Source organism: Chiloscyllium plagiosum, chromosome 2 (assembly GCF_004010195.1).
Source record: "Chiloscyllium plagiosum isolate BGI_BamShark_2017 chromosome 2, ASM401019v2, whole genome shotgun sequence".
Taxonomy (NCBI): domain Eukaryota; kingdom Metazoa; phylum Chordata; class Chondrichthyes; order Orectolobiformes; family Hemiscylliidae; genus Chiloscyllium; species Chiloscyllium plagiosum.
Genome location: NC_057711.1, coordinates 133,773,563 through 133,799,076, shown reverse-complemented (window position 1 = coordinate 133,799,076; position 25,514 = coordinate 133,773,563). Strand labels below are relative to the sequence as shown.

Sequence of the window (25,514 nt, the reverse complement as noted above, 5' to 3'; positions counted from 1 at the left end):
GAGCCCCGGCCCTCCCCCCTCTGAGCCCCTCCACTTTCCCTTAGCTCCGGAGACAATCGGCATACTGACCCCTGACCCCCCATTCCCTCCCCCTCCCCAAGTCCAGGATGAGACAATATTGTAAACTTATTCAGCATTAAGGGTTAACAATCCAGAGACTGACTCCGTGACCACCTTGTTGTCCGGAGATTGTACATTTGCTCGGAGTAAGCGAGCAAGGGGGGTTGGGGGGAGTTGACACCACGCAGCCTCAGTCTCTCTAACAGGCTGGCACACACTCCACCTCCTCACAGGTTTCTCACATTTTAGTGGTTTGGTGGAGTGGATTGTGACTGCTTCCAGTTAAATGATCGTTTGTAAATGACCCTGTGGAGCAGGTAGATTGCAGTTTAGTGCATTTTTGCTATGGAACCAGAGTAGCAGGTAATTGGAGAAGGTCTCCAGTAGAGAAGGTAAGACCCACTCAAATAAAGGAATCCAACTATGATCCTCGCAGAGCCATTAACACAGCCAAGGACCGATACCGATCTAAACTAGAGACCCAGACAGAGACCCGGTGACTATGGCAAGGACTGAATGACATCACAGGTTCTAAAAGAGACAGTGCAAGATAGCAGACGATGACACATCCCTACAAGAGCATCTCAACGCCGTCTCTGCTCGCTTTGAGCAGAATTTCGGCGGCGAGGTAATGCCTATTCTGACAAGTCCTTATGAACCTATCCCAACAGTCATCGCATAAGAGGTCAGATCAGTTTTCCTTCATATGAATCCAAGGAAAACAATGGGACCAGGCAGAGCACCAGGCCATGCACTCAGAGCATGCGCAGATCAACTGGCAGAGGTCTTCTCGGACGTCTTCAACTTCTCCCTGCAGCAAGCCACTGTCCCTGCCTGTTTCAAGAGGGCCAACATCATCCCTGTGCCGAAGAAGGCTCATGCAGCGTGTCTCAATGACTACCACCCAGTAACCCTAACCTCTGAGGTCATGAAGTGCTTTGAAAGGCTAGTCATGGCATTATTCAACCCCAGCCTCTCCACTACTCTTGACCCAATCCAATCTGCCTATCGGATCAACAGATCCACGTCAGATGCCATATCACTTGCCCTTCACTTCTCCTTAGAACATCTTGACACCAAGAACAGCTACGTAAGCATCCTACTCATTAACTACAGTTCAGCCTTTAACACTATTATCCCCTCAAGACTGATCACTAAACTTAGTGATCTTGGACTAAGCCCTACTCTCTACTTTCCTGACCCAAAGACCTCAATCAGTGAAGATTAGGGATAATATTTCATCCACACTAACACTCAACACTGGAGCCCCCTAGGGGTGCATACTCAGCCCTCTACTGTACTCACTGTATACCCATGACTGTGTCACCAAATACCAGACTAAGGCCATTCACATGTTCAGTGATGACACCACCACAGTTGGTCGAATCTCAGATGGCGACGAAAAAGACTACAGGCGGGAAGTGGAAGACCTGGAAAAATGGTGCACTGAGAACAACCTAGCTCTCAATGTCAGCAAAACCAAGGAACTCATTATTGAATTTAGGCGGGATGTTACTCATGCCCCCCCCGACACATTAACAGCACAGAGGTGGAATGAGTGGAGTGTGTCAAGCTCCTGGGAGTGGTCATCCACAACAAGCTTTCTTGGACTTTTCATGTGGATGCACTGATTACAAAGGCCCAACGTCTCTTCTTCCTCAGGCACCTGAGGAAACATTGCATGATGGCGAATACCCTTGCCAACTTTTATAGGTGCGCCATCGAGAGCAATCTGTCTGGACGTATCACTACCTGATATGGCAACTGAACCATTCAAGATCGGTGACTCGGCCCGGACAATCACAAAGGCCAACCTCCCATCTATAGAATCCATCTACCAGGCCCGCTGTGAAGGAAAGGCCGCCAGCATTCTCAAAGATCCCTCCCACCCTGACAGTGTTTTCCTACAACCTCTACCATCGAGGAGAAGGTACAGAAGCCTGAACAACGCATCAGCCGTTTTCGAAACAGTTTCTACCCTACTGTTGTTAGAATACTGAATGGACTCTTAAAACTCTTAACATTTGCCTGTACCTGTTTTTTGTTTTTGCCAGTGTACCTATTATTTACTTATCTATGCTACTTAACTTTGTGATCTGCCTGTATAGCTCACAAGCCAAAGCTTTTGATTGTGCCTTGGTTCACCAGGAGAAGACAATCTGGAAACCTACTCCAAGACCAGGAGACAACAATCTGGAAACTGATGCCCAATGTCCTGCAGATTACAATAGGATCTTGATCAGATGGGCCAATGGGCTGGATAGCGAAGAGGGTTACCTCAGATTACAACAGGATCTGGACCAGATGGGCTGAGAAGTGGCAGATGAATGTGAGGTGCTGCATTTTGGGAAAGCAAATCTTAGCAGGACTTATACACTTAATGGTAAGGTCCTGAGGAGTGTTGCTGAACAGGTTCATAACTTCTTGAAAGTGGAGTCGCAAGTAGATAAGATAGTGAAGAAGGCGTTTGGTATGCTTTCCTTTATTGGTCAGTATTGAGTACAGGAGTTGGGAGGTCATGTTGCAGCTGTACAGGGCATTGGTTAGGCCACAGTTGGAATATTATGTGCAAATCTGGTCTCCTTCCTAGCGGAACGATGTTGTGAAACTTGAAAGGGTTCAGAAAACATTTACAAAGATGTTGCCAGGGTTGGAGGATTTGAGCTATAGGGAGAGGTTGAAAAGGCTAGGGCTGTTTTCCTTGGAGCATCGGAGGCTGAGGGGTGACCTTGTAGAGGTTTATAAAATCATGAGGGGCATGAATAGGATAAATAGACAAAATCTCTTCCCTGGGTGAGGGTCTCCAGAACTAGAGGGCATGGGTTTAGGAGAGGGAAAAGATATGAAAGAGACCTAAGGGGCAACTTTTTCACACAGAAGCTGGTACTTGTATGAAATGAGCTGTCAGAGGAAGTGGTGATGGCTAGTATGATTACACTTAAAAGGCATCCGAATTGGTACATGAATAGGAAAGGTTTGGAGAGATATGGGCCGGGTGCTGGCAGTTGGGACTAGATTGGGTTGGGATATCTGATTGGCATGGACAAGTTAGACTGAGTGGTCTGTTTCCATGCTGTATGAGGAGACAATCTAGAAACGGACTCCCCCAACCGTGAAATCGAGTGGTTAGAGCATAGGGGGTAATCCATTTGGTACATTATGTCCATTGCCAGGCCTCTCAAAAACATGTAATCCCACTGCTCAGTCCATTAATATTAGTGTCACTTTGTATGACCTAACTCAAATACATTTTGTCTTCACAACAAAACTATTTAATGTTGCATTCCACATGCGAGATAAAAATGTTGAACTCCATTATCTGGCAAATCTATTATCAAAAATAACAAAAAAAAAGCTGAAAAAGAGGCTGCAAGATGAAATGTTCTCTCCTAAATGAAAGATTTAATGACAGAGTCTGCAAGTTCCAAGGTATAGCCACTATGCAAAAGCAATGGAATTGGATGATGGGAATATTATGGCATAGTGGAGAAGCCCTGCAACCAGTTAACTGCCCTCATCAATTGTCTGTGTCATAAACCAGCAAATTAGGTTGGGAATTATTATTCTTCAATGGCCATTAAAAAAATTGTCATGACAAATCTGAATGTTTACAAGTACAGTTTTATATATAAAATGATAAGCCAACTGTTTCACTTCACTGGAATTCTCTCAAGTAATGCAAACAAAAAACATACAGTCACATTTTGGAAAATCATTTATTTTTAATATTTTATTTATATGTAGGTCTTTTACTGTGATAGTTCCATCACAAAAATAGAACTTTCCAGCATTTCTTGACCTACCATCTGACTCATTTGTTAGAGTTACAGAACAAAGTAATTAAAATTAATACCACTTAGATGCAACCCAAGTAAATCTACAATTCGCAATCACAACATCTTCAGAACAAATCTACAGCAGTCACCAACTTTAACTGGATCTGACACAGCAGAATACTTTCGGATCTGTGAATCAACTCCCAACGACTGAGCCAGCTGCAAGGCATTAGGATCGTCACTAATAATTGTCCCAAGAGCCACCAGAAGTCTGAAAACGGCTTCATAGTCTTGGAGGGCTTCTATGGCTGTACTAATGATGGATAAACAATTTGCTTTACCTTCAATATCATTTCCTGCATGCAGATTTACTGCATAGTTTAATATTAAAGTGGACAGTGCTATGTGAACGTTCTTGTTGCTAGCGGATTTCATTTCTATTGCTTGGGAAAGTATTGCCTCTCTCAAGGACATCATGAGCTTTGAACCATATGATGGGCTAGAAAAACAATTGCAGACGGTTCGGAGGACGAGTATTTGATTTGCCGGTTTTCCCTGCAGGTTAATTTTGTTTAAGAGGTAGTTGCTGAATTGTGTACTATAGTTTCCACTGCAGAAATGTTCATTTACTGCTGGATGTCTCATAGCTAGACGAAGAATATCCAGCACAGGAAACACAATGTCTAGATCAGGGAAAAGATTTAAGACAAGTTAAAATTTATAAAGCAATGTCAATATCACATATTGAAAATATAATGCTACATAATATCTGAATGATTGCATGAAATGTCATCAACTTGTTAGCACTTTTTAAAGGAAGTATTTACTGACTGTTGTATGACATGGTTTTTTTTTGTTTTAAAAATAATGCATCATCAAAAACAAAGCAAACCAAATCTACATCAGACCAATAACTTTTTATTTGCTATTCTCACATTAAAATATATGACATTAACACACAGCTCAATATTGCTAAATCTTGCCACATCACTTTAAAAAATGTTAATTCACCAACTCTAGCAAGAACATATGCTTCGTGGTAATTTTGAATTAACTTTCAGCTGACGTAAATACAGTCCTCAGCTTCTCAAACTCTTTGATTTTAATTAAAAATCTCACAAAACCAGGTTTTTAAACTGTGCCCCACCCCAGTCTAATACCGGCACCTCCAAATTTCGATTTTAATCAAAGTGGCCAGAATAGCCATAGTAATTATAAAGAGAAAGGTCCTGCCATCAAGTTCAAACATGCTGACAACAAAAGCTTACCCAAAGCACTCGTGTTAAGGTTTCAAAATTATGCAAATAGCAGTTCTTAAACCCATAGATTTCTCTAAAACATAAACTTGTGATGATAGGAAAATCAGCTCTGTTCAACTGGGTAGAACTTAATCCAGGAGATGAAATCTCATTCACGTGATGGATAACCAGTGTAATTATGTATTGCTATTTTGGGAATTGCCCATTGTATCTAGTGTCAGTTAAACACAATTGGCCAGCTACAGACCCCAGGGATCAGAAATTCTCCTTTCACAGCTGCTGGCAAATCACACTGGTGCTGTAATTGCCATGAGAGTCATGGTAGCTGTTGGCAATGCACTGATAGGTGCCCAGGATTGACAAGGGATGCAGACCACATGTGATTGAGGGTAGGCTAGGGATCTTGGGGAGGTGGTGGTTGATAGTTGGGATTAAACAGGAGATGTACGTCTCAGCAGCCCAGAAAGTCTGAGAGATCACTACACTGCCCATCCACCCTCCCCAACTCTCTTCTCAGAGCCAGTAAGCAAACCTGACAATTTATGGAGCTACCCTACATAGTGACTAGTTCCAATACCATCAAGGATAATTAGGGACATGCAATAAATACTGACCGAGCCAGCAATGACACAGTAGAAACAAAAAATATAAACTGACAAGCAAAATTTAAAAATAGTTAATATACTGTAATGCATTGAGATAATTTATCTATACTCTTGGAAAGAAAACATGGCGGTATCGAATTGCAACATCAATTAGTACACATTCCTGCTGCATTTACTTAAGACATCTTCAGTTATGGCAATGTCAATATTCAACAACACTTTATCATTAATATTGAGATTAGTGTGTTTTTTTCTTTTATTTGTTCAAAGTGACCATTTTACTTTAGACAATTTCAAAAATGAATATTGTCAATTATTACCTTCAGGCCACTGAGCAGCTTTCCACAAAATCTCCAGCTGCTGTGCTGTTGGGGTTTCTAGTGCAGAAGGAGTAGAAACAATAGAAATAAACTTCTCAAGCATTTGTAGGTCACCTTCAGATAGTTTCTGTTCATCAGGTGTGCTCCCATTCAGTTCCTTTAGCTTCCCTGCAATACAGTTGTTTCTTTCAAAAATTTGTAATGTTTTCAAAATAAGCCTTAGAAACCAAACCCCCTGAAAATATATCAAAAGGATAGTCTACACCATAACTATTATCTTATTTAAAGACAAGTGTAAGGTGCTGTGTTCTAGATGTAAATTTGATTGGTTATACTACTTAGCTTTAGGCAAAATACACTTTATTCTTACTCTACAGTTAAAATACAAACAAAAGAAAGAAGCATGGTATAATTTTAAATCTATAGGAAAACTTAACAGAACAACAGATTATTTAACTACTAAACAGCAACTGTTCCAACATAGTAACATCCCATAAATACACCCTTGGGGTCAAGGCAAATTCAGTAAATTCTCACACGTGCAATTCTGACAGAGAGAAAGAACCAAAGTTTTTTTAGCTGTAGCAAGGAGAGAGATCATGTTCCACAAACAACTTCCAAACCCCAACAATTACTGAAAGCTACATTAAAAGCCTGGTTCTGTAGGAGTCTGATTCAACCCACTGATGCTGCTTTTATTATTCCTGCTTAGCACCTATGGCTCAAAACCCCTCTGACAAAAAAAAACAAAATACACCTCTTAAAGCCATAGTATCATCAGAAGCCAAATGAAAGATGCCTCATACTGTTGTAATTTACCCATATTTCTTTAATAAATGTGTAAAAAAAAAATCAAAAACTATTAAAAGAGCAAAGTGACAACACTTACCTAGTATCTGGGTTATATTTGCCTGATCAAATGTTACAGGATCTTTTTTTGGAAAGTAAGGATTACTGATGGGTAAAGTACCTACATGTCCATCAGTAGAAACATAGGCATTTCCTCCTGTGAACAAAACAACATGTCATCATGTAAAAGTAGTTTTCATATTTTAATAAAATTATTTAATAAATTATGGATACTATTCATACTTTGGTCTCAGAATCATCCTTACAATAAGTGAGTCAAAATCTTCCTCATAATTGTTATTAATGTATCAATGATAGTCTGCACAAAACTAATTTTTATGAACTCAAAGTAACTACTAACAACAAGAGATATTAGATTTCTAATGTAGGGTGGGTTTATCTGCCACAAAGTGAAGAACAGTCTCTTAAAAACTTCCAGCTCTTTGAAACTGAAAAACATATCAGGGCAGATAAAGTACAATAAATTAATCCCTTTTCTCTGTAACTCTTGGGATGCATAAACTGATGCAGGAACTAGTTCTATATTTTAAAAATGGCAAACCATCCAGATTACACTAAATATTCAGTGAATTGTGGAGGAAATGTAGCATTCCAGACCAGGAAAATATAAATTTATTTCTCCCCATGTAGTTCTCAAACTCCACCTGTAAAAGGATCACCTCCTGCAGAAGGAGCCAGGTTCGATGGTGTGGAGCCAGGTACATAGCGACCAGATCCTACAATGAATACAAGGACAGTCGATAATATCAACACCAGAATGCATGTTAGTTCACACAATCTTAGAAGTGCATTACATACTCCTAGTTATGTTATATCAATCAAGGGTCCCTCTTCAAGGTTAATTTTTCACATTGAAAAAATCTCATATTTACAAAGGAATATGGCACATCCACATTTCAATTTGCTTTGCCAGTAATGCAAGAATCTTCCAAGGATGATCCAGTTTGCTTATCTGTGGATCAGAATTCAAGCATTTTCAAATGCTATGTGCAAACTCTAGTTGAAATTTAGTGGATCAAAGCTGACTCTATCTTTACTCAGATAAGATGACCACAAAAAGTATAAAATGGAAGTGCAAAGCCCCTAAAGTGTCAAACATTATGACCAATAGAAAGTCACAGATAAGGAGAACCACTCCAGGATTAAGTCATTAATGCTGGGAGCATTAGAGACAACTGGTTCATTTAGACCTTAGGGAGGGCTAGATCATTAGTGAAAGACCATTAAAACTTGAGTTGAAAAAGACACCTTGTGTCACTATCTGAGAGTCAGGAACAGGCGTAAGCAATCTGCCATTTTGAATATGTTACACCATTCTCCAAGACCATGGTGCATTGGATTTCACCTTAAATTACTCACCTTTATTTCATATTACCCTGGAAGGACAACATATCTCAACAAGTTTGAGCAACAGGTGAAGCTAGCTGTTTCATGCTGCTGGTGTGCTGGAGCAACATGAATGGATATTCCCACTAACAGGATACTACAAAAAAGCCTAAAAGATGTCCTGCCTATCACACAAAATGAATCATGTTGTATCTGAACATCAATCCCCGAGTGATGCCAGGTATGGAGGAGTAACGGATTTACCAAACAGCTTATCTCTTTAATTGTTCACAACAAGCTAGATACTGACTATACCCAACCAGCCTGCACTTGCAAATCTCGCAACATTGTCTAACATGAGATGTGATTCTGCGATTGGACAACATTTGGTGGTTAATCTTGACTGTGCAAAGAATTACACAAGCAATTTAGAATTAATACTTGCAACTGCAGGGTGACACAGATGTGTACACTAGAACTACATACATGAGTATGCTGGGTCCTGAACTCTGCAATCAAAGAACACACATTGAACCTACTTCAACTCAATTAAATATGGGACAGCCATTCCTTGGTTCATTTATTTATCCTCCTTATTGCCTACTCAAAAGAACTGCAGTAAACGTGTCAGACATGATATTCCTTTCAGGAAGCCATGCTGGCTCTACTTGGTTATATTGTGCATTTCTAAATGTTCACCTATTATTTCCTTTACAATAGACTCTTACATTATCCATAGTGACAGATGTTAGGTTGACTGGTCTATTGTTATTTTTGTTTTCCTGTCTTTGATTATGGACATTACATTGGTGCTTTTCCAGTCCTCTGGATTTTTCCAGAATCTAAGGATTCTTGGAAGATTGTTACTAGTGTATCCTCTCTGTAACCGATTCCTTTAAAATGAAAGGAATGATGAATCCATCAGATCCAAGGGACCACTGGCCTTTAGGTTCATTAATTTTACTAGTACTTCTTCAATATTGTAATTATAGTGATTCATTCCTGTCCTCCTCCACAGAACACACCAGCAGCTTCTAGCTTATTTACTATTTTTGGAACACTAACAGTGTCCTTTACCATGAAGATTGATGCAAAGTATTTATTCAACATGCCTGATTCTCCATTATCATTTCCTTATAGAATGAGACTAAGGGGCCTAAGCTCACTTTGGCATCTCTCCTCCATCCATGTATTTTCAAGGAGCTGTTACTGTCAGCTTTTTAAAAAAAAAAATAACCATAAAATTACTTGATTTGATTAAAAACAGCTATTCCCCAGAGAAAAACATTACCTGTAAATGGATCCACTCCACTTGTGCCCCCAGAGCTCAATCCAGTCCCTGGTATATAACGACCCGAGCCTGCAAAATGATTAGTGCATTATAAATTGGTAAATTTGACTGATTTGATTATAAAGTGTAGACTCTTTCAGATATTTGAAATCTGGAATAGTTGTTCAGAAATTATATTTCCCTGCAGTGTGAAACCAGGCCCTTCAGCCCAAGTCCACACCAACCCTCCGAACAGTAACCCACCCAGACCCATTCTCTTACCCTATCACTCCACATTTACTCCTGACTTATGCACCCCACTTACACATCCCTAAACACTATGGGCAATTTAGCTTGGCTATTTCACCTAATCTGCATATCTTTGGACTGTGGGAGGAAACCAGAGCAGCCAGAGGAAATTCACACAGACAATGGGAAAATGTGCAAACTCCACACAGTCAGTCAGTCAGTGACCCACCAGAGGCTGGATTCGAACCCGGGTCCGTGGTGCTGTGAGGCAGCAATGCTAACCACTGAGCCATAGTGCCACCATGGCACGTTAAGTTTACATTTCATTACATTAAAAACCAGCAATGTTTTTCTTTCCTTGTCATAAAGTCTGCTTATGAGTAAGATAGTCAGTTTTGCTCAATTGTGAACTTACACTTAATTCAGCATCTTCAATCTTTTACATTAGTTGAATGAACTCAGCTCAAAAACCTTGCCACCAACAAAATGAAGAAAGCATATTTATCTCTGCAACTATCCAAATACATGAGTTGTAAAGTACTTTTCCCACAAACAAATAATACAGATGTGTCTAATATATACCCACCTGCGAGACTGACAAACCTGGGTTATTCTCCTTAAAGCAGAGAAAGTTAAGGGAAGAATTGACATCTCAAAATCTTAAAAGAGTAGAGATAGATTTTCTTGATTCTAGTAGTAGCATTGGTAACTAGAAAACAAGACTTAAATAACTGCCAAATAGTGCCAGAGGAAGAGAGAAGATGGTTGGTTTTAACAGCAGCTAGTTCAATTATCTGGAATCTGCTACTGTAGGGGTTGTATATGTAAATTAGGTGATAAACTGCAAAAGGGAATTGGATAAACCACGAACAAAGGAAAACCAGAGCCGGTTTTCAGTTTCCACCCATTTCTGTAAACCAGTTCATGCTAGTGTTGGAACAACATGTTCATGAAATCAGATCCAAAATTCCTGCACTCAAAATTCACCCTACCATTAATATCCTTCTACAATTTTTAACTTCAAATTTCTATGACTTCTAAGCTTACACCTGGTCAACCAATAATAACTTTGATCAGACAGATTATCCAATAAATAGACCAGATTCCTTTCTAAAGGAGAAAAACAACTTGCTATTCAATCAAAAGCAAAACCTGGAAGTAACAGATTCATTTACAGGCAAAAGCTATAAGTCAGAGTCTGTGGTATCCGAATAAATTTGTTTATTCTGGAAATACTGTTTACAAAATGGTATGCAATAGGGACACAAAGTCATCAGAAACTCTCATTCGTAAGAAGCTATCCACTGTCAAAAGTGTTGATAGATCTATTGCAGTTCAATATTTCTAACTGTCACAAAAAGCAACAGAGCTAGAAATGCAGTAACAAGGAACTCAATTACAAGAGAAGTGACAACTATTTTTGGTCTAGAAAATGAGATTGAGAGAATAGGAAACATGGAGCAAAATTTCTGATGTCAAATTCACGGTTACTCCTCCAACCATGTACTATAAAGTGAAAGGCCAGGAACAGTAGGAAGTTTGCTTGGTGTGGGTCACAAAGAGAGATTATATTTTGTTGGGCAATGTCATCAATGCTGGGACATGGGAATTATTCTGTATGGATGGGAAGCATCTGATTAATTCAGTGTGTTAAATGTTCTCTTAGTCTCCCAAATTCATATTCTAAGGTTAAAAAAGGCCTGAAATCTTGAATCAGTGTCTTCCATGTGGACCAATAACTGACTTATCTTTCTACCCTTAAATAGACTTTTCCATTCTATGTGACACATCCTTACCCTAGCACATATGAGAGAGTCAGACTGGATAGCAAAATCGGTAAAAACAATGACTGCAGATGCTGGAAACCAGATTTTGGATTAGTGGTGCTGGAAGAGCACAGCAGTTCAGGCAGCATCCGAGCTCCTCGGATGCTGGATAGCAAAATAGGTTCATCAAGAAATGGTAAACAAAATCAACATTCGAGAAATGTTTTCAAATTTCTTTCACTTGGGCTGTTGAAATTCTTTTAGCCAATTCTTTGATAAAATAAAACCTCTCATAAGATCTACAACCTTGATCATCACATTACATCAGGAAAGTAATGTGAAAAAATATTTTCCTTTTCCCTAACAAACTGCAGCAGTGCACTCTTTTACTCCTATAAGTTTTCTTGAATGGGTTTGTATGAGTCAGTGAAGTAGCTTCATTTTTGGGTTATTTATAAAAAGTTAGCAAGATCAAGGATGTTTTCAGCTAATTCCTGAAAGCCTGTTGTTCAATTTCTGGACAATATATTCAATGGTTAAAACAAACATACACCATTGCGAGTGGAATTCTTCAGAATGCGTGAGTTCATTACATTTAGAAAATAGACACATTTGCAGTACATTTGTTTTACTAACCTGTAAAAGGGTCTGAAAATCCCGAGCCTGTTGATCCGAGTGTATGTCCTTTTGTGTTCTCAATAATAAAATTCGCAACCTGATCTAAGAACATTGGATTCAGGTCATTCTTTTGTAAAAAATTGTGGGCAACAAGCCATGGGTCATCAGTGATATTGTAAGGCAGTTTCATTGAAGGTCCACCCTCATTAATATCAATAGTAAATACATAATCAAATTCCTAAAAAAGAAAAACAGAAGAAAATAGATGCTGAAACCCATTAGCCTTTTAAAAAAGTCTGAACTTTAGCTAGCATGTTGGCTCAAACCTGGTGTTGTGTAATTTTTAATTTTAATCGGATGTGATGACAAGGAGAGATCAAGTCAGTACAAATTATCAAGTTTGGTTGCAAATTCACAAGATGACATTAGATTAGATTTTAGATTACATTACATTACAGTGTGGAAACAGGCCCTTCGGCCCAACAAGTCCACACCGACCCGCCGAAGCGAAACCTTTTAATCGGATGTGATGACAAGGAGAGATCAAGTCAGTGCAAATTATCAAGTTTGGTTGCAAATTCACAAGATGACATATTGCACAGTGTACCACAATAGCTTCCTTTTTGGGTTCAACTTCAGATTTTACGTCAGGGTTTACTTTTGTTGGCATGGAGCAATTTGTTTTTAGCTGGGAGTTTGATCCACGAGAATCAAGACATACACATGGGATCCAAACTTTCTCAGTGTTCCTCTAAATCTTTAGCCTGGGGGGTTGTGAGGCACCCAGTTTCCTCATGTTGCAAAGAGGAGATATAGGTGAGGACTTGCTAATGGAACACATGTATACTGACAGGGGAAGACTTTAGTCGAGAGTGTAGCGCTGGAAAAGCACAGCAGGTCAGGCAAGTTCCAAGGAGCAGGAGAATCAATGTTTTGGACACAAGCCCTTCATCAGGAGAAGGGCTTATGCCCAAAACATTGATTCTTCTGCTCCTCGGATGCTGCCTGACCTGCTGCGCTTTTCTAGCACTACACTCTCAATTCTGATCACCAGCATCTGTAGTCCTCACTTTCTCCTAGGGAAAGATTTTAGTTGTCTTTTTCACTGTTATGTTGACTTAAGTAAGAAGCAAACCAGCATATCCATTCTCCCTCATTCACACACTATAACAACCACATCAATCTGTTGGACCAAGATTATACTGGGTTCGCACAATGTTATCTCAGACGTGGAAGAGGTTGGGTTGGGGATATTGGGCAACCTGTCATGGGGATTCACATCAATGTGGATGTAGAAAGTGTGTTAGAGGCAGGACAGGCTTCGGAACGCACAATGATCATGTGGGATGCTATGGCAGGCTGTAGATCTTTACGAGAATACACAAGGAGTTGGCAGACTTTACAGGAAGTAGCAATTTTTAAGTATTTCTGATTTTGCTGTAGATACTGAATGGGATGTTGCTTGGACCTTGAGGCTGCTTTCTACATTTTCAATCAGGTAATGGCAACATGTTAGCAGTAACCAAATATTATAAGATTAGCAGAGACTAATTATGAATGCTCCAGGAACTAGATAAATTGAGATAGCAAAAACTCAAATGTATTTTCATTTTTATTTCATTGGGATAATTTTTAGATTTACTCCTTTGTTTTCATAGGATGTAAGCACTACAAGATTTGCTGATCATCCTTAGTTGCTGTCACGAGGGCACGGTGGCTCAGTGGTTAGCACTGCTGCCTCACAGCACCAGGATTCCAGGTTTGATTCCAGCCTTGGGCAACTGTCTGTGTTAGGTGCATTAGTTAGAGGGAAATGGGTCTGGGTGGGTTACTCTGCAGAGGGTCGGTGTGGACTGGTTGGGCTGAAGGGCCTGGTTCCACACTGTAGGGAATCTAATCTAACAATGTGGGCAGTGGCAAAGCGCCTTCCTAAATGACAGCAGTCCACATGGTGTGAGTAAACCCATAGTGTTGGTAGGAAGGGAGTTTCAGCATTTAGACCCAGCAGCGAAGAATCAACCGTAAAGGTTCAACTCAGGATGGCGTGTGGCTTGGAGAGGAACTTGCAGTTGGCAGCATTTCTGTGCATCTGCTGCCTTTGTCCTTCTCGGTGGTAGGGGTCATTGGTTTGGAAGCTGTTCTGAAGATATTAATTGGCTGATACGGGATTTATTTGGCAGATAACAAAGCAACGATTTCAAAGGAGAATGTTAAATATTCACATATACCAAATAAATGCACGAGAGAACATTGTTGCTGTCGGATAGAAGATTCAAATTAAATTTTTAAAACGGTCATTGAGACCATAGAATTTTCTATTTTATAAAAATAAAGTAACAATACAAACACTGCAAGTGCAGATTACATTTCTTTCCCATTCTGAAACATACTTTTCCTTCATAAAGAACTTTGCCTGAGGTTTTCTGGGTTCCTCCTGATGAGCCCACCACATCACCAATCTTTACCCATCGTCCATCAATAACACTCCACTGATAAGCATGAACAGAATCTCCAACTCTGATGAGTCGTGTCTGACCTTCCCTTGTGCCTGGAAAATAAGGACAAACCAAAAAATGTCCAAGTTCAAACACTGAACACTGAAACTGAAACCTTACTTCTTGTCTGGGTGTAATTTGCCCTTACATGATGGCATTGGACTTATCAGAAAACAACAGAATTTTCAAATTATCTTGTGCCAAGTTGTGTACATTTATTCTCTGGCTTTAGGTACCAGAACAGAGATGGGGAACCTTTACATGTTGGAAGGCCGCATTATGTTAGTTGTAATCTAATAAGGCTGCATCCAAGAAACTTCAATTATATATTCTTCAAAATTCACATTTTTTTAAATTGTGGCGGTCAGTCTGTGAGGATTATTTTGTTGAATTTTCTTTTACTCTCTGGTATTTTAAATACATTCATTTTAAGATTAAAATAAAAATAATAAAGGATGAAAAAACATTTTAATAAAAAGTAAAAGATTTGTTCTGCAAAATTTGGATTCATTGAAAAGGCCACACACAATGGCCTGGAAGGCCACAGGTTCCCCACTCCTGTACCAGAATGATAAGCTAGCCAACCCAGTGTACATGTAAAGATTTTTATCCCTAACATTGAACTCTACAGAGGTTGCTGTCTTTAGAAATATAGAAATGGAGTGAGTACAGGTTTGTTATGCTGGAATGAAATCGATAGAAAAAAGAAATCCCTAATGTTGCATTTTCTTCAAAGTCAAGATTGTCTATTCGAAAATTTAAAACGAACTCAATGTAATAAAATACAATAAACTATTGGAAGATTCTTGCATGGTGCACACTTATCAAACTCCAATATTAACTTAAATAGTAATTAAGTGGTACTTTTTTTTAATGAAACTGATGAAATTGAGCAATATATGCTTTTTTTTAAAATGAGTTTGGATTTTAACCTAGTGGCACATATGGATTTGGTCCAATTCTGTGAAGGCTTAAATAATTAATTAGGTCAGCCTTTTCGTTTTTAAACAATTAAGTGTCAGAGGTGATTGGAGGTCTGGATAATGGATGATCATTTATACTGTGGGGCTTTACAACTGGAGAAAAGAAAAACATTAAACCATTCACTTAGCGGGCCTAGATTAAGCAAGTTTTCTTTTAAAGAAAAGCAAAAGGCATCTGAATTCAGTTCAAAGACAACGTGACTGAAGTCAGGTGCAAGAATAGTTTGTCCTAGAAAACATGTTTGTTCAGACCAGCGGTAGGAATTAGTCACCTCAGTGTAAGGGATATAATTTGTAAAAACTTCTGGACAAGGGATGTTTAGTTAGAACACTACAGATCATTAAAGGACTAAAGAAATCTAAGTTCTCAGTGGAGTGAATGGTCAGTGAAAACTCCTCACAGATTAGAGGACTAGAAATAGAAAGAAGCCCAAGTAACACCGATTGTTTTGATAGGGAAGGAATTGTTTTTCTGAACTGCAAATAACTGCATAGTGATAGTGTTCAGATGCGGATGGAGCTTTGTTTTGTCTTGTGTGTTTGAAATCCTTTTCCATTGATATACATAAATAGCTTGGTTTGTTTTATTTTAGGAACATAAGAATAGGAGTATACCATTCAGTCCATTAAGCTTGTTCTGCTATTTAACACAATTGTAGCTGATCAACATTCCAATGTCATTCAAAGTAGTTTATAGGTTTCATTAAGATCACCTCTGATTGTTTCACAATCTAGAGAACATTGGCCCAGTTTGCCCAATCTCTCCACTAAAGACAGTCCTGCCATCCCAGAAACATGCCTGGTGAACCTTCATTTTAATTTCTCTATATAGTAAGATGACCAAATCAGCATACAATATGCTAGGAACTGTATAACCAACCTCCTACACAATTGACATGAGCCTTACTGTATTCAAATCCTCTTGCAATAAAGGCTAGTATTCCATTAGCCTTCCCAAGAGATTGCAGGACTTGTATATTAACCTTCAGTGATTTATTGACAAGAAAAACCAAATCTGCTGCACATCCACTTATTCCAACTTCTTACCATTTAAGAAAAGCTCTGCACATCTGTTCCTTCAAACAAAGCAGATAACCTCACATTTTCCACCTTATATTCCACCTGCCATATTGTAGCCCACTTTCCAACTCCTCCTCAAATTATTTTACATTTCTTCACAAAACACTTAGCTTTGTTTCATCCACAAACTTGGACCCCATATCCAAATCATCGATATATATTGTGAACTGATACTGTGTTATTCCACAAGTCACAGTCAACCAACAGGAGAACAGCTACGTATTCTATTTTCTGCCAATTAGCCAATCCTTAATCCATGCCAGTATATCACGTTTAAATCATTTCACTAACCAAAATCTCATGAGGGAAGGGAACCTCATCAAAAGCCTTCTGAAAGACCCATTATACTGTATCCATCAATGCTACTAGATAAATTTTGTTGGTAACCTCCTGAAAGAAAACTCCACAAGTTATTTATTTTTCATTCACACAGCCGTGCTGACTATTCCTAATCACATAATTATCCAATTGTCCATTTATCATCTTCTTCATAACAGATTCTAGTACTTTCCATACTACTGATGAAAAGCTAGCAAGTCCCAGTTTTCTCTCTTGCGACCTTCTTAAAATAGAACGGCAAACTTTGCTAGCTTCCAATCTGCAGGAATTATTCCAGAAACTCTCACAGAATACAAGGAGAACTAGCCATTTGGAGACAGAACTGGCTTAAAGGTCATGATTCGGAGATGCCGGTGTTGGACTGGGGTGTACAAAGTTAAAAATCACACAACACCAGGTTATAGTCCAACAGGTTTAATTGGAAGCACACTAGCTTTCGGAGCGACGCTCCTTCATCAGGTGATTGTGGAGGGCTCGATCGTAACACAGAATTTCTCGCAAAAATTTGCAGTGTGATGTAACTGAAATTATACATTGAAGAATTGATTGTCTGTTAATGTATAATTTCAGTTACATCACACTGCAAATTTTTGCGAGAAATTCTGTGTTACGATCGAGCCCTCCACAATCACCTGATGAAGGAGCGTCGCTCCGAAAGCTAGTGTGCTTCCAATTAAACCTGTTGGACTATAACCTGTGTTTGTGTGAGTTTTGGCTTAAAGGTAAAAGACAGAGGGTGGTGGAGGAGGGTTGTTTTTCAGACTGGAGGCCTGTGACCAGTGGAGTGCCACAAGGATTGGTGCTGGGTCCTCTACTTTTCGTCATTTTACATAAATGGATACGAGCATAAGAGGTATAGTTAGTAAGTTTGCAGATGACACCAAAATTGGTGGTGTAGTGGACAGCGAAGAAGGTTATCTCAGATTACAACAGGATCTTGACCAAATGGGCCAATGGGCTGAGAAGTGATAGATGGAGTTTAATTCAGATAAATGTGAGGTGCTGCATTTTGGGAAAGCAAATCTTAGCAGGACTTAATGGTAAGGTCCTAGAGAAGGTTGCTGAATAAAGAGACTTTGGAGTGCAGGTTCATAGCTCCTTGAAAGTAGAGTCAGAGGTAGATAGAATAGTGAAGGCAGCATTTGGTATGCTTTCTCTTATTGGTCAGAGTATTAGGTACAGGAGTTAGGACATCATGTTATGGCTGTACCAGAATATTGGTTAGGCCACTGTTGGAATATTGCGTGCAATTCTGGTCTCCTTCCTATCGGAAAGATGTTGTGAAACTTGAAAGGGTTCACAAAAGATTTACAAGGATGTTGCCAGGGTTGGAGGATTTGAGCTATAGGGAGAGGCTGAACATGCTGGGGCTGTTTTTCCTGGAGCATCAGAGGCTAAGGGTGTGCCCTTATTGAGGTTTACAAAATTATGAGGGGCATGGATAAGTAGACAAAGTCTTTTCCCTGGGGTGGGGGAGTCCAGAACTAGTGGGCATAGGTTTAGGGTGAGAGGGGAAAGATATAAAAGAGACCTAAGGGGCAACTTTTTCACGCAGAGGGTGGTACATGTATGGAATGAGCTGCCAGAGGAGGTGGTGGAGGCTGGTACAATTGCAACATTTAAGAGGCATTTGGATGGGTATATGAATAGGAAGGGTTTGGAGAGATATGGGCCGGGTGCTGGCAAGTGGGACTAGATTGATTTGGGATATTTGGTCGGCATGGACGGGATGAACCGAAGGGTCTGTTTCCATGCTGTACATCTCTATGACTCTAAGAACTGGAGAATTTTGAATGATGAACACCAATGCATTGGCTCATGATGGCATCACCAATGTTGATAGCCCCTTCAACACTGTTGTAGGATATCACATTCTAGGGACGTTTCAAATTTCAGGCCCATTAATTTCCTTCAACTCCTCATTTTCCCTAATAAAGACAGGAAATGCTGGAGAAATGCAGCAGGTCTAACAGAATCTGTGGAGACAGAAACAGAGTTAATTTGAGTCCGAAATGACTTCCTCAGAGACCTTGTCTTCTTAAGTACTTGGAGGTTTCTGGCATATTCCTCAGTGAAATAGCAAAGCTGCCATTTAGTGTCTCTGCTATTTCACAGTCCCCCATTTTAAATTCTCCAGATTCTGCCTGTCAAGTTATATTTTGAGATATGGGGGAAGAAGGAGACCAACAAGGCAAGTACCACTGTGCAGGGAAGCAGAGAAAGACTGCTTTATGTTAATAAACAAGGAAGGAAGGAAACAGTACTGATCAGTCTTTTGGAGAGTTAAGGAACAGCAAGTCAACAAGGTACGTGTTGCTGGTCAAAGTTTGATCTATAAGACTCAGGCTGATTAAATTGACTTATAAAAGAGCACAAAGCTTTGATCTAGCATGGCAGGGAGAAGTGAACCTAGAGAGCCTGCATTAACTTTGGACTTGTCCTTGTAATGCTAAACACTCGCCAGACACACAGTACACAATGGAAATGATTGTAAGACACATCTTAATTGCATCTTAACTGCTTTTTCTTCAGTTCAGTGCATTTGATGAATGCTAATCAATGTTTGATTTATATTTAATTTGTTACCATGAAAGCATCAACAAGTGAAACTTTGTCCTGAAGTTATTACCGTTCATCATTTGGGAAATACATCTTTTTATAAAGTTTATTCTGTACAAATACAGTAATGAACCCCAACACAATTCTTACAGGCAAAAGTCCTTATGTCAAAACTGCTGAAAATTACGTTTTTTTTTAAACAGTGAGCCAGAGGCTACACTGTTTTGCATCAAGTTGTAAAATGTTGATATTTCATACCTCAAATGGTAAACAGGACTAAAATTATAAATTTGAGATATAACCATTAATTGCAGTCTGCAAAGTCAATTACTATAATATTGCAAGATATATTATCAAGCTGCAGTATAGGATAAACATTTGCACCTCTAAATATTCCATACTTAAAAAAACTACAGACATGCATTTGACAAAGTAATCTTTGCATTTTGTGAATAACAGTTTCAACTTTTATTTGGTCAATGTCAATTGTTATAAATTATTTTTAATAATAATTTTACTGCTAAATTTATACTTTAGTGCTAAACAGTTACGTTAAAACGGAATAACATAACATACCAGGTTCATCAAGATGTTCCCTTCCTGGAAGCTCATTAATATTTATATCCCCCAAATCTCCAGTTTTAGGGTCAATAGTTGCACTGGACAACTCATTCTCAAAAGTTTGGATCTCCTCAGCAGTGGCAGTTCGCTCTTCAGCCTCAGTGAACACTCTTATTATGCCATCACTATAGCATGAAGAAAGCAACATAGGTAATCAGAGGTCAAAACCCTGCTGGAAATGCACCTTTAATGTAGTAAATAACTGTGGCACATTTTTGCAAGTGATACAAAGAGCAATATAAACATGACACTAACCTGGAAGATATTAGGGCAGAAGACTGAAGCAATATATCTTAAAAAGAGGAAAGATAGTTTGCAGAGTAAAGTGACAGAAATCCTGAGCTTAGGCCTAACGGCTGAAAGTAAAAACAGGGTAGAGGAAATGAGGAATACACAAGAAGCCAGAATGTGAAGAAAGTAGAGGCCTAAGGGTTGTAGGAAGTTACAAGGGGCAAGGCCAGATTTTTTGAACACAAAAATGAGAATTTTAAAACTGAGGCATGGTTTAACTAGGAGTCAATGTAGACCAGCAAAGGCAGCAGTGATGGATGACTCAGTGCAAGTTTGGATAAAGACAGCAGAGTTTATCGAAATGAAATTGTCCAAATTTATCCAAAAGCAAGTTAGGTGTAGCTCAATTAATGACTAAATTTTTCCCAGGATTTGCAATTACACTTTTAAGTTATTTGTACAAAAACCTACTTGTCTAGCATGATAGTTGGTTGGCAAAAATAAATTGCCACTAAAATTTTCAGATTAAAACATTATTTTTGAGAGACCAGTCAATATTTTTTAAAATACACAAGTGCAAAGTCAAGCTCAGTTTCTGTAACAGGTACTTGGATTCCAAGGGATACTTTAGAAATTGTGCCTCTTTATAGCCTTTGTTCCAAAGATCCTCTTTCTAAATGTCTTACAAATAAAGCGACATTAAAAATACTCAAAATATTTTAAAATATGGATGGAATGAAGTTCATCCATTGCTTCCTGAGTATCTGAAGTCATCAGCACTTTTCTTGGCTTCACTGCCTTTGCAGAATGATCTCAGTTCTCAGTAAGTCTAAGTTTTAGTTTGAATGCAGTGAGTTGCCTTACTAGCATCATTGTATTACAAAATTAAGAGGGTGTGATAGTCATCCCACGTGGTTTCTAGTGTATTATATCAGAATTCAAGTATAATGGTGATTTCTTTGTTAATCTAATTCACGGTATAAAATTCAAATCTTAATTACTTGGAGACTTGGTCTCTTATAGGAATGGATTTTTTTGCAATGAACACGAACTGTAAGTTATAACACAAAGTAGTGGTCTCTTAGACAGCATGAAGTGCAATAGCTACAAAAAAAATCAGAAAATAGCCAACATTTTGAGGGGAGGAGAGAAGAGAGAGAAACTAAGGAATACAAAGAGTGCTTGATCAAGAAATGGGTGTGCAGAATCAGAAAAAAAAATGGAACTTGGAAATACGTCTTTGCTACTTTGGACAGCTTTTCTTTATGCCCAGAAATCTATTAGATTAGGAAATGGGCTAATTTAGGTATAAATGGTTCAGGTATAATTAATTTGAAATGCAGCTGGCAACAGCAAGGAAATAAAAGATCTTGTAATCATCAATCCATCACTGGTTATATGCAAAGAATAAGTACAGAATTTAAAAACGGTTCATATTGTAGAAGAAAATGATGGTGGTAGAAGCATAATGCCAAACTTAAAATGATTTAAAGATTTTGGATTCAAATAATTGTCGAAGAACTTTTGACAGGGAATAATGTTCAATTTAGCTCATTTCACTGCAACCATCTGGACATTCAAATAAGTTGGAATTGCCAACTCTGTACATCTGCTGCCTGAAGCAGCGACATCCTGAACTATTGTTTGCAATATAATCCAGCAGCAATAAAGACAATGGCTAAGGAGAGGGAGAGAGTTTGATAGAATATCAGCAAGATATATTCTTGGTCCCAAAACAAAGACCAATTTTGAATTTTTAATTTCAACATTCCAATGAATCGAGCTTTGAAGGACTAAGTTGTATAATAAAACTATAAATAATGAGATTCTGCAGCTGTACAGCAATTTTACCTTGATCCCACAACTATATCACCATTATCCAGTACGCAGCAGGACCAGATGGATTGAGCTGGAAGCCTGATTGTTTGAGTACATTCTCCACGCTTCCAAATCCTTAAGGATCGATCCTCACCAGTAGTAACAAAATCTGAAGGGAAGAAAGAAGCCAATGCACAATGACAATTCAAGAAAAGTATCTGCAAAAAGCTATCATTAAAAACTATGTTTTATACTGAAAAAGATTGAGCTGAAACAACAAGTCGACTATAAATCAGCAACTCTGAGGTCTTACTACAACCCTGTTCAGCTGTCACAGCACTTAGCTATTTTTATTCTCAATTCCCCTTGCAAGAAACAACAGCATTCTATGTGTTTTCCTAATCACTTGTATCCAATTACAATTTTGTGATTCCTGTCTATCAGAATCTTGCAGTTTTTTTCCTTCATTTAAATACTGTTTTGCTATTCTTCCTGAAACAACAACTCTTAAACATCTTCAGCACTGCATAAAATATGCTTAAATATATGAAGTTCCATACATTATATGCATTTCCATTTTTGTTTTAAAGCAGAAATACAATGTCACTACATTAATGATGCCTTTGTATCAGCTTAAAATTAATGAGGTTTAAATTGCTCTTAGTCATCCAACACACTTGCAATTCCACCTTTTGAGCTCCCAAGAAACAGAAGCAGCAGCTTGGTGCCATCTTGACATTGCTTTTGCCCACCAGAACACTTAATGGTCAGTGGCATGCAGCCACAGCCTATTAACATATGATGAGCTATTACAAAATATCACATACAGAATACAGAGGAACCTCGATTATCCAAAGGACAGGGGCAGGGAGTACTTCATTCGGTTAATTAAATGCTGGATAATCAAATGTAGGATAACAGTTTAGCCAAGCATCGGGACCTTGCGATCTTGCCAGATAATACGATATTTGGATAATTAAATGCCAGATAATCGAAGTTCCTCTGTAAAAAGTTTGACTCGAAAAAGTGACACTTTAAGGTTATCGTCGTGTTAGGAAGTGTATATCATATATAAGACTCATTCACAGCTGTTTTCAGTAAAAGTCCAATCAAACTAATTTACAGACACGTGCTGAAGAAAAATAGCTTTTCATACACTGCCAATTATGGTCAATTTTCTTTAACTAAGTAAAAAGGACTTTTGGTCAACCGTTCCACCCAATTTCCAAACTAATCTACAAGCTGCCCCTAAAGCACAGCTACATCCCTACTCCTGAACTTTGTAGAAATTATTGGGGTCACAAGAATGGAAACATTTTTAATTTTCATAGCGTCAATACTGAACTGGTTTAAAATTGGAATTGAGTCAATAAATGGAAACGCCCTGTACCTAGAGTTAAATTACTTCAAGTTAACAGGACAAAACTATTTTGGGTGGCACGGTGGCACAGTGGTTAGCACTGCTGCCTCACAGCGCCGGAGACCCGGGTTCAATTCCCACCTCAGGCGACTGACTGTGTGGAGTTTGCACGTTCTCCCCGTGTCTGCGTGGGTTTCCTCCGGGTGCTCCGGTTTCCTCCCACAGTCCAAAGATGTGCAGGTCAGGTGAATTGGCCATGCTAAATTGCCCGTAGTGTTAGGTAAGGGGTAAATGTAGGGGTATGGGTGGGTTGCGCTTTGGCGGGTCGGTGTGGACTTGTTGGGCCGAAGGGCCTGTTTCCACACTATAGTCTAATCTAATCTATTGCACAGTCTATACAAGGAAATGTGCATATGATTCATTTAGTCCTAAATTTGAGGAAGTCAATCATTATAACAGGATTTTACCAATAGAGTATAGCCAATACTTAAAGAGGCTGCTTAAAGTAAACTTCCCTGGCTATACAGCATCAGGTTCTACTCCTGAAACTCTTTGCTTGTATGCTTTCTCTGATGGCATAAGACTCTCTCTCCCCAAACGTAACGACAGTTACATCACATACACATTCAAGTGCACACATCTGTACCCAAAGAACATTGTTAGTTTCAAAGCTATATTTGTAATTTTAGAATCAAGAATGGGTAAAATGAACAGCAAGATTCTTGGCACAAATTCAACTGGTCATATTTAGCATGGAGTTGGTAGCAACTCCATGAATACAAATACTTGCAGTCTGATCAGTTAAACTTAATTACCAGAAATGAGGGCTGCTATATAGTTACGTTTCTTTAAAAAATAACTTACCTTCTCCATTTGGGAAGACTGATAGACAATAAATATAATTTGTATGCCCATAATAAATGTGCAAACACTGCCCGGTGATTTGCCATCGACGAACAGTGGCATCATTGCTGCAAGACAGGAACTCTAATTCATTCAAAATGGCCAGTCCTCTAACACAGTCGTTATGACCTAAAAATGGTCAAAGTTAATATAAAATGACAACATTATTTATACATTTTCCATTTTTCACTCACTAAAGTCCAAAAATCTCTTTTTTTAAAAAAATGTGAACAAGGTAACAAAAATCAAAATAAACATTTTGGGGTTGTACTTTTTAAATTAAGTGTGGGTGCAGCATTCTTGTAAGTAATGGCACATAAATAAACGCTACAAAACCAGGACATTCGACCTAACTAGTCGATGGATGTTCCATTCAAGTATCCTGCTATCCATTCATGGAATGATTTAATGCCAAATTTTCAAAAAATCTTTTCGCTTCCAGTTGAGAGAAAAGCATTGCACATAATGTGTTAGGATTGCAATACATGCACTTGCATCATGTCTAAGATCAATTAACTTAGTGGAGTTCTTGGCTGTATGGCCCAAAGGTGCTGTGCATTTTCCTGTATCTTCCTCAAACTTAAAAAAGAGGATCCAAGTCTCTGATTTACGACATACAGTTATTGTCTTCAGCTTTTGTTGCCGAGGTATTCTTTTAATAATGCTAGCTTAAAAATGCTTAAAAGACACTATTTTCAGAAGTTATTTTAGCTGAAAAATGTGTTGCTGGAAAAGCGCAGCAGGTCAGGCAGCATCCAAGGAGCAGGAGAATCGGCATTGCGGGCATAAGCCCTTCTTCAGGAATGAGGAAGGTGTGCCAAGCAGGCTAAGATAAAAGGTAGGGAGGAGGGACTTGAGGGAGGGGCGTTGGGAATGTGATAGGGTGGAAGGAGGTTAAGGTGAGGGTGATAGGCTGGAGAGGGGGGTGGGGACGGAGAGGTTGAGAAGATGATTGCAGGTCAAGAAGGCGGTGCTGAGTCTGAGGGTTGGGACTGAGATAAGGTGG

At 38.9% G+C, this 25,514-nt stretch overlaps 1 protein-coding gene across 5 annotated transcripts in view; it reads right to left on the bottom strand.

The window, feature by feature from the left end:
* Positions 1-3,762: 3,762 nt before the first annotated feature.
* plaa (phospholipase A2-activating protein) overlaps positions 3,763-25,514 on the bottom strand; it is a 36,764-nt gene continuing 15,012 nt past the window's right edge. For 4 of the 5 annotated variants that reach the window (XM_043718705.1, XM_043718712.1, XM_043718722.1 and 1 more), the window contains exons 5-14: positions 24,470-24,637; positions 22,279-22,414; positions 20,152-20,321; positions 14,510-14,667; positions 12,138-12,357; positions 9,508-9,576; positions 7,535-7,606; positions 6,910-7,026; positions 6,021-6,188; positions 3,763-4,519 (exon numbers count right to left, since the gene is read on the bottom strand). In XM_043718705.1, the coding sequence (XP_043574640.1) occupies positions 3,951-4,519; positions 6,021-6,188; positions 6,910-7,026; positions 7,535-7,606; positions 9,508-9,576; positions 12,138-12,357; positions 14,510-14,667; positions 20,152-20,321; positions 22,279-22,414; positions 24,470-24,637 (1,847 nt within the window). In that variant the 3' untranslated portion in view covers positions 3,763-3,950. The remainder of the gene's footprint in view (positions 4,520-6,020; positions 6,189-6,909; positions 7,027-7,534; positions 7,607-9,507; positions 9,577-12,137; positions 12,358-14,509; positions 14,668-20,151; positions 20,322-22,278; positions 22,415-24,469; positions 24,638-25,514) is intronic. The other variant, XM_043718731.1, reaches the window with a different exon arrangement.